Source organism: Micropterus dolomieu, linkage group LG08, assembly GCF_021292245.1.
Source record: "Micropterus dolomieu isolate WLL.071019.BEF.003 ecotype Adirondacks linkage group LG08, ASM2129224v1, whole genome shotgun sequence".
Taxonomy (NCBI): Eukaryota; Metazoa; Chordata; class Actinopteri; order Centrarchiformes; family Centrarchidae; genus Micropterus; species Micropterus dolomieu.
The window spans coordinates 20,999,651-21,008,340 of record NC_060157.1 but is presented as its reverse complement, the minus strand read 5'-3'; the positions used below and the strand labels follow the sequence as shown (position 1 = coordinate 21,008,340).

The following is an 8,690-nucleotide window of genomic DNA, read 5'->3' as shown; positions in this document are numbered from 1 at the left end:
AAGCAAATTAATCCACAAAACAGTGGGGTAACACACAGTGCATGCTTTAAGTAAGATGGCTCTGAAGCTACAGTAATCTTATCTTCTTTTATCGTACGCATTAAATTACGTTCATCTCCACCAACTCAACTGCCCAGGGGCTGTTGTAATGAAAATCATATCGACACAATAACAATGCTAACAATAACAATACCATTTAAATACAAGCCTGTTAGACTAAGCCTTGCAGCCTTCAGTAGTCTTAATGAGTTTGTTGGCAAACAAATGCTGCACACCTTTATAAGATTTGATTCTGATTAAAGTTAAAGAGCACAAATCAATCATTTTTTTAATTTCTTTTCTTGTACCTAGCACAGGTCTCATGCGCCCTCATGGACCCAGATGTATAATACAGTATACAAAAAGTATATATTTGTATGTATTTGTCTGGGGACATTGTGACTTCTGGCTTAAACGTGGATGGGAACGATAAAGTGGTAAATATATGAATATATGAAAGGGTGGTGTGCGCTTTTGACTGATTATGTGTCTTTCCATCATTTATGTGCTATTAGGGGGTTAGTGTTGCATGGTCAAAGGAAATGTGGATCATTCTCAAGTTCCTGTTGTTCATACTTGTTTTCGTCATTAAAAGCAGTAAAAAAAGAAAAGAAAACCTCAGGTTAAGAAAAAACCCTACCTCCATGGGGTCCAGCGGCTCCCCGTTCTTCAGCCAGCGGTATGAGGGTTTGGGCTTGGCAGTGGCTTTGCATTCCCACACCAGAGTGTCATCAATGGTCTTCTGAACATCCTGAGGCTTCTCAGTCAAGTGAGGTGCAGCTGTGAGGTCACATACCACATACTGTAAATGAACACTTTAACGCTACACAAATGCTTCCGCATTACCGGTATGCAGCAGTTTTAGGATAAATCAATGAACCAACCAAGCATTGCAATTAGTTCATTAGAGAAGCATCCGGGGACACAAATCATAAATCCACTTCCACTTAACCAAAATCTGACCTCCAGAAGAATACATAAATTAAAACAACTGCCAAAGCTTAGGTTGCTACCGTGTAAGGACAAGAGGTTACAGATAATAGATGGATGGATGGATGTATAAGCCTTACATTAGGAAGGATAGTAGTGAATAGTTGAAACCAGCTTGACTTATGTATAATGATGCAGATCTTTTACAAGAATCCTGTTTACTAACCATATTGTATATTCCTGTGATGCTCACAATGGAAGGGTAGTCTTTTTGTTTTTTTGCAGCGCAGTTAACAACGCAGGTCCTTTTTGTCTTTTGAAACATCTGAAATCCATAAAGAAAATGCCTCCATATTTATGATGGTTGTCCTGGTGTCACATAAATGACTTGCACCTTATCTCTGGTGACAGTGTAAGAAGATTTATGGCCCTTGTGAAGCGCCCACATAAATATAGGAAACCCTGCCAGGGTCAAGAGGATCGAGGTAGTTGAGTCAGTCGGTCGGCTGGTCTAGCAGTGTTAGTAATAATATAATGTAATAATAAAAAAATAATAATGAAATTAATTGTTCTCAATTGAAATAGCCTCATCTCTCTCCAGGGACATGAAACAGTGACAGCTGGAACAGTATCTGCGGTACATTCAGTGTCAAGGACTTTTTAGCAGAACAAATACTCCAAGGGCTTTCCATCCAAAATACAGACTCTCCTATCACCAGGTCATAACGTGGCTATGAGTGTAAATCTGTTAAAACCAGTCATGATATGCTCTATGGAGCCCATAAGGGGATCAAAGCTTTGTTTTCGGGAAGTTGATGGAAGTTGATCCGGTCTGAAACAGTTGGTGTTTAGAAACCATGTTCCTGTCAACTTAAGAGGCAACATCACAGTAGCTCGCCTGGTACAGTGCAAGGCTTACTTACAAGGAGTGCTTACTACAGTGGCCTTGGTTCGAATCTGACTCTGTGCCTTTATTTCTCTACTGCCTCTATCACAAATAATAAAGTGGAAACACAAATAAAAAGAATCTTTAAAAAAAAGGCAAAGTCACAAAACCATTCGATGACAGAAAAATGACTCGAAGCACTAAGACAACAGTGTGTTTCAAAACCAATGAAAGTGTTTCTTAATGATTATTTCTCTTTGTATTGCCTATCTTCAGTAACAGTGCTGCATGCATTGCCTGAAGTGCATTTTACTTGGTAAGAACAAATTCTTTCATTCAAGTAATATTTTAAAAAGCTTACAGAGAGAGAATGTTTGCCAGCCCCATATGCGAATTGAGATAATATTCTGTTATCAAAAAAAAAGCTCTTTTTATTAGAAGAAATTGCATACTAAATATATTCGGAAACGAGCAAGCAGTACTGAATTGAAACAAATAGTACATGAAACCCTGTTAATAATATTACAAATTAGACCATCAGAAATAGCATAATGGAAAGAAGACATGATGCAAGTGGCTTCTATACATTGTGATCATGTCTGAGCCCATCGGATGCAGTCAACTGCTGAACCATGATCTAATTTCATAAATCCCCTGGAACTACAGAAGGACAATTAAGTAGGAAATCGAAAAAAAAAAAGGCCACCCGTTATTGTTCCTGTGCGCGCATTGGTTGGGTGTTGCAAACACCACATCCCCATATTGATTCTCCCATTCTTCTATAGAGTTGATGGATGTCCCACAAGCTCCTGTCTATGGGAGTTTAAAATGAGATTACAGATTTTTATCACCTGGCGGCTAGCCAGTCTGCGAGGCTTTGAGATGAGACGGGACTTAAATCTTACAAGGAGAAACGTGACTTCCACACAACTACAGCACAGAAATTGTGCGGAAGCCATGCAGCACTGTACCAAGACAGTGATAGCTACAAGTTGTTGAAAAACTATGACCTTGTTTACAAAATGCCCATAACATGATCACACCATTTTCTATTGTTTCAGGACCTTTAAGTCATCAAGTCCCAGAGCTGTGATGCTACACTTCTCTATGAGCAGGCACTTCACTTTAAAGTAAAATATGTTTAATCCTCAGCCTACCTACAGCTACTGTGAGCATTTCATCTAACCCACAGGTGCGGCAAAAAATCCTGTATTATCATATCAAAGGTATCCTCCTTCACAGGAAAGAAAAATCTGGATTTAATGATTTCAGTCAAGCACATCCCTACAGGGCCTTGCGGGCAGACATCATCAATGCATAAACTGCAAAATAATGGAGAGAGAAACCATAAAAATCCTTCATCAAGGGCCATTAAAAGCTTTCTCAGAATATGGGCCATAAGTCCAGTGTTGGTGAGGGAAAAATCACCTCTCCCTGAAAGGTGGTATAAATCTGTGCACACTATGGCTCCATGTTAGCTGCTGGCACAATAAAGAGCTTGTCAGAAATGAACTACTGGTAATAGGTTAATTTATTACCACATTCCACTATATGATGCAGTTATATATGGGTTCTAATAAAAGCTACAGATTGCATGACAACAAATTAAACTTTTTGTGAGACTCACACCAAAGCAACACTTTTATTCTGCAAGATTTTCAATCAGGCTCAGTAGTAGTGGATCTCTGAGGCTATGAATCAATGGGTAGAGTATTTGGTAAAAGTCTATAAATGTACATGATATGTTGGCGAGACAACTGACAGGCTGACGGCATAAGATATATTTTCTTCCCAAGACATAGACATGAAGTAAAGTACATTTTAGATCAGTCAGCCAAACTGTCCTCCTACTCACCATAGAAAGACAGCTTTCCTTTAACCAAGTTTCTTCCTCTGCTGTTTTCAGCCACACATTCATATATCCCTGCATCCTCCTGCTGGAAGTAAGGGATTTCTAAAACTCCGCTGGCTTTATTTATGTCCACCTTCCTGCCAAAAGAGGCTCCATCCACTCTTCTCCAGCTGATGGTTGGCACTGGGCTATAGGCATGAAAATATAACACACATCAAGGGCACAAAATGAAAAACACACACGAATATTGTTTTATCTAGGAATTAATCTTAGTGAAAGAAAAATTTAGCAAACCAATGAATACTGGAAAACACTGACAAAATATGTCAATGTTTAATTGATCTGAGACATTAACTGGTAACTCAAATCCTCTGCTCTCAAAATCACTTCACTTTTTCACATATTACAATGCAGCTTAGATTGGTACAGTAAACAACTAACGGTATAGTCATGACTGTAGCATAATAATACACAGAGGGACGTACTTTCCAAGTGCAAAACATTCCAGTTTGACAGTTGAGCTCTTAGCAACAGGGACGACTTCAGGGAACTGCACTTCGATCTTTGGCTCGTATTCACCCATCACACCTGGAGTTATATAGAGAAATATAGAAATGATGCCATGTGTGTCTGAAGGGAATTCCTTCCGTTCAAGGCTTGAAAAGGTCACAAGGGGGAAAAAAATCTAAACAAAGTTAAGGCCATGACTATGTTAGCAAAAAGAAATTCTAAACTCTGTTTTTTTGAAAACTTTACTGTGTCCACAGGCTTAAGGGAGAATAATTATTTGTGATTTTTCTATTGGGATTGTGATTTTAAAGGCAATTATTTTCTATAAATTACATTCCAGGCCTGGAGTGTAATATATTGGTGGTCTACATATCATCTACTAATCATAATTACAAACCTGTCTTGTTTCAACATGAAACAAATTTTTTCCCTGCAAAATCACATTTGTCCGCCCGTAAAAGTACAGTAAACACTAACCGGACAAGTTCATTTTTGTAAGCCAAGTCAAAGACATAAAAGAGCTATAGATGATTACATTTGCTGGCAATAGTTAGCCTGGAGCCCGCAATATTGATGGTCGCTTGCTGAAACCTTCACCTCTAAAAACTTGCCAACTTGCCAGGCTATCGCTAACTAAAGTCACTGCACTTGTAATTTGAAAGTTGCACTGCCTCAATTTCAAAACGAAAAAGAATTCATCACTCTGCCACTACTTTGTACTCCATGTATAGTACGTGGGGTAAAGTTATCATACCATCAACCCGCAGCACTAGAGGAGTTGGTGGTCCTTGAACGCTGCTTTTGGTGACCGTGTTGGTAACTACACAAGTGTAGTTGCCCACATCTGAGGATTCCACTTTGGCGATGTAGAGGTTGCCTGTCTTCTGGGACACAAATCGTCGTGTGTCCTGGATGACAAACGATGGATACTCATTGAAGATCCATGTGAAGGAAAGTTCTGTGAAAAAAGTCAGGGATGAGTCAAAAACACATTTTGCATTTTATATAACAACTATAGCCATGTACAGATAATGTGTGCTTCATCAGCAGTCCCATCACTTCAACGTGAGTGAATGCCTTCAGGGATAAAGCAATTAGTGGATTGGACTGAGTTTCAGCCTTCCATGATTAAAAATATAATTTATAATTGAAGAGCAATTACTCTTACTCACTATTGGATTATTGCCCTTAATATTGTAAAAGTTTCACAGGTTCACTATGTGAGTGATATGGAATGATGATGCTGAGTATGAGTGATTGGCTTTTCAGGGACGTAGCTATTTACATCCACAGCAGGAATTTTTAGATCTTTTCTGCCATATTGTGGCATTAAAAGTTGGTTCAAAAAATTTGTTGTGGGGTGGTGATTTAATAACTAACACTCATCTCTTTCTTAAAACCAATGAATCACCCTTGAGCAAGACACTGAAGTCCAGTTTGCTTCAGTGGCGCTGCTCAGTGACAGGGATATTTACATGTTCACATTGACTGTGAACTGCACTGCATAAAAAAACACAGCTTGCTCATTCATTTCATGAAGATCACTGTTGAAACACAAAACATCAGCAAATACACTGCGCTGACCAATCAAGAACATGAATGCACAAGTGATCATGCATAGGGGGGGGGGGGTTCATCTTCTGTCCAGTATCTAAAGCAATACTTCCCCAGCAGCAAGTACTATACAGCTGTAGCTGTTGTTTCCATGTAAAAGTGAGGAGAGCATCACATTTGTACAAAGTGAACTCACCCCGTGCAAATTAAGCTTAAAATAACAGAAGGCCTGCTTCATTAAATTATGCCCTGTTTTATTTAATTTCATATGTTTGACTTCATCTGCCTTTTTTTTCATACCTCTTCTTAGGATTTATTACTTAGAATTTATTTAAAAACAGAGACAGTGGTTGTACATAAAAAAACAACGAGCATCTCCCCCTTTAGCTGTCATGTCTCAGAAGGGGACCTTAAATCAACCCCTTAAGCTGCAGATTCTGCATAAAAAAAGTATAATGTCCAATAAAACCAATGTATTACAGATCATGTTATTCAGTATGGTGCCACCTAGTATACTATTCATCATCTATCATAACAAGCTTCTGAGAAAGACTCCCAGTACTATCAACCAAATGGAGTGCAGTCAGAGAGGCTTTGCACTAACAATCAGCAGCATTATAAAAAGGAATGATGGTGTTTTGACATATTGACACGAGGATAGATTGCTCTGGACCATACTGCATCCCTGTCCCAAAAGCAATCTTGGCCGTGGGTAAAAACTTGTCTAAGCGATGACTCTGCACTGCAGTACAGGGAATAATTGAGACGTGAGTTGGACACTCATCTACTGACTCAGTATTCTTCACTCCTGCACTTTAGGGGGAAGAGGATGTGTGGGCCATGACATATTACTGCAAACCTTGCAAATCACGACGTGAAAAGGATCGTCAGAACTTGTGATGTTCATGTGCGGATGTTCCTTTTTACCAAGCACGGAGCGGGTGTTTTTATGTGGCGGGACTGGTAGATGACAACCTGACCTTGTGATCATCCAAAGAACACAACATGAGATTGACCACACAGAGTAACCACACCTGTCTATCTATTTTGTGCCAATCTTGTCAGTGTTTCCAGCTTTCCAATGTGACACATTTTTAAAGTTAGCATATTTCCCAAAACGTTAAACTATTCCTTTAATGACTTTCATAGACTGATTTGAGACACACAATAAGAGGAGTTGCATTTCAATTACAACAACATATATCTCTTGTGGTTTCTCTCACCATGAACTCCATTCTAGCCTCTGGGACTTGTATCAACTGTAACTTCTTGGCTTGATCCATCCGACCCACAGAGAGAACAACTGTAATATCTCCTCTCCTCTAAATAATGTATCCTATAGCTCTCATCCTGACAGGGTCATGTATATTTAATGTTTGTTTTTGAAACAATAACTTCCAAAGGTGCAGGGCACGACAAAATGGAACAACAGCAAATAATAGGTTACTAATTGGTTAGTTAAAGATTCATGGTGAGAAACAGGAAGCAGGAAATAGGAAGTGGAATCCACCAATGGTTGGATTTGATTATTTGACTTGAGAGCCTTCCGCGGATGGCGGTAATGGAATAATGCAATCATGACTGACAGTGAGTGGCAGATTTTCATTGTGGTTCCATTTAGCCCCTGTATAATGAACAGGCAGCATCAATTCCCCCTTAATGATCTGAGAGGAGGGAAGAGAAATGGAACATGACAGGCCAAGGACATACTGAAACCAGAGTGTGTTTTTGCACAAGTGCGTATTGTATCAAAGAAAAGCATATGCACAACTTGTGTCAAAGTTTGTACTCGCGAGTCTATTCCCTAGACAGTAGCAGCCATTAACTAGAGCTACCTACATGTATCTGTATTCATAACACACAACAAGTTCACTCTGTGAAATGGCTTAGGTCACGCACATGGGAAAAATCCCTACAAGCGATGTGTGTTGTTAATGGCCAGCGAGCAGCCTCTGTTTTGGGGTAGACGAACTGCATAGAGAGAACAAGTGATTTCAGCCTTGAGTAAACCTAAAAGGCCCGTTTCCATTAGTGAAAGGAGGTCAGATGCATTAGGTCCTGACTATCCACAATCATTCAGACCCTCTCAAAGCGAAAGATGACACAGGCCGACATCTAATGCAAATACAGCACACCGCAGTGGAACAACGCCGCTGGAGCTCCTCTCGGATACTTAACAATATTTTGGTCATTCTCTAAGTGCAACTTCAAACTGCCTTGCAGTTTTAGAGCATCCCGGCCACATCAAGCTAATTCCTGAATTCTTGTCTTGAGGCTTTGAGGCATCGTTATAGTGAAATAATGGCTTTCTGAATCATGCATGGGATATTGAAATCCTTCAAAGGGGAGATGAGACAGATCCTTGTCAGAGGCTGCACTGTGAATTATGTCCTGTCAACCTTTATGAGAGCGTGTTTCTCAGTCTATTTAAATGCCATGGGATTCAGATGTGCAACAATACATTCACAGGGCTGTAAAAACAGGAGAGCATGGCATTATTTGTCTGAGCATGTTGATGTATTCGACACACCTTTCTAACATATCCACCTCATTTCCATGAACATATGTCTCATTTACCAAGATCTTCAATCTTTTTTATTCTTATTTTTCACTCTAAGTAGTCTCTTTGTCCACATTTAACAATATTCAGAATATTCAAAATTTCTGTGCTGAACTTAAAATCAAACTACATTTATCATAAAACATACATAGCTAGGTATCAAAATGTTTTAGGGCCGCAACTATTAGTAAGTTATCTGATTACCTGATGAAAAATCATTAAATTGACAATGTTGCTAATTGATTAATAATTCTGTTTCAGCTTTCAGGTTTTCTTAATTTGCTTACATTTTACAAACCACACGATTAATCAATAAATCCTGAAAAATAATCTGCAGATGGATCAAGAATGAAAATTAC

The 8,690-nt window shown here is 39.1% G+C and overlaps 1 protein-coding gene across 1 annotated transcript in view; it reads right to left on the bottom strand.

The window, feature by feature from the left end:
- Positions 1 to 8,690, bottom strand: part of cntn3a.1 (contactin 3a, tandem duplicate 1) — a 66,543-nt gene that overhangs the window by 36,707 nt on the left and 21,146 nt on the right. Inside the window, exons 5-8 of the mRNA XM_046057437.1 lie at positions 4,972 to 5,175; positions 4,193 to 4,295; positions 3,711 to 3,895; positions 680 to 819 (exon numbers count right to left, since the gene is read on the bottom strand). Coding sequence (XP_045913393.1) covers positions 680 to 819; positions 3,711 to 3,895; positions 4,193 to 4,295; positions 4,972 to 5,175 — 632 coding nt within the window. The remainder of the gene's footprint in view (positions 1 to 679; positions 820 to 3,710; positions 3,896 to 4,192; positions 4,296 to 4,971; positions 5,176 to 8,690) is intronic.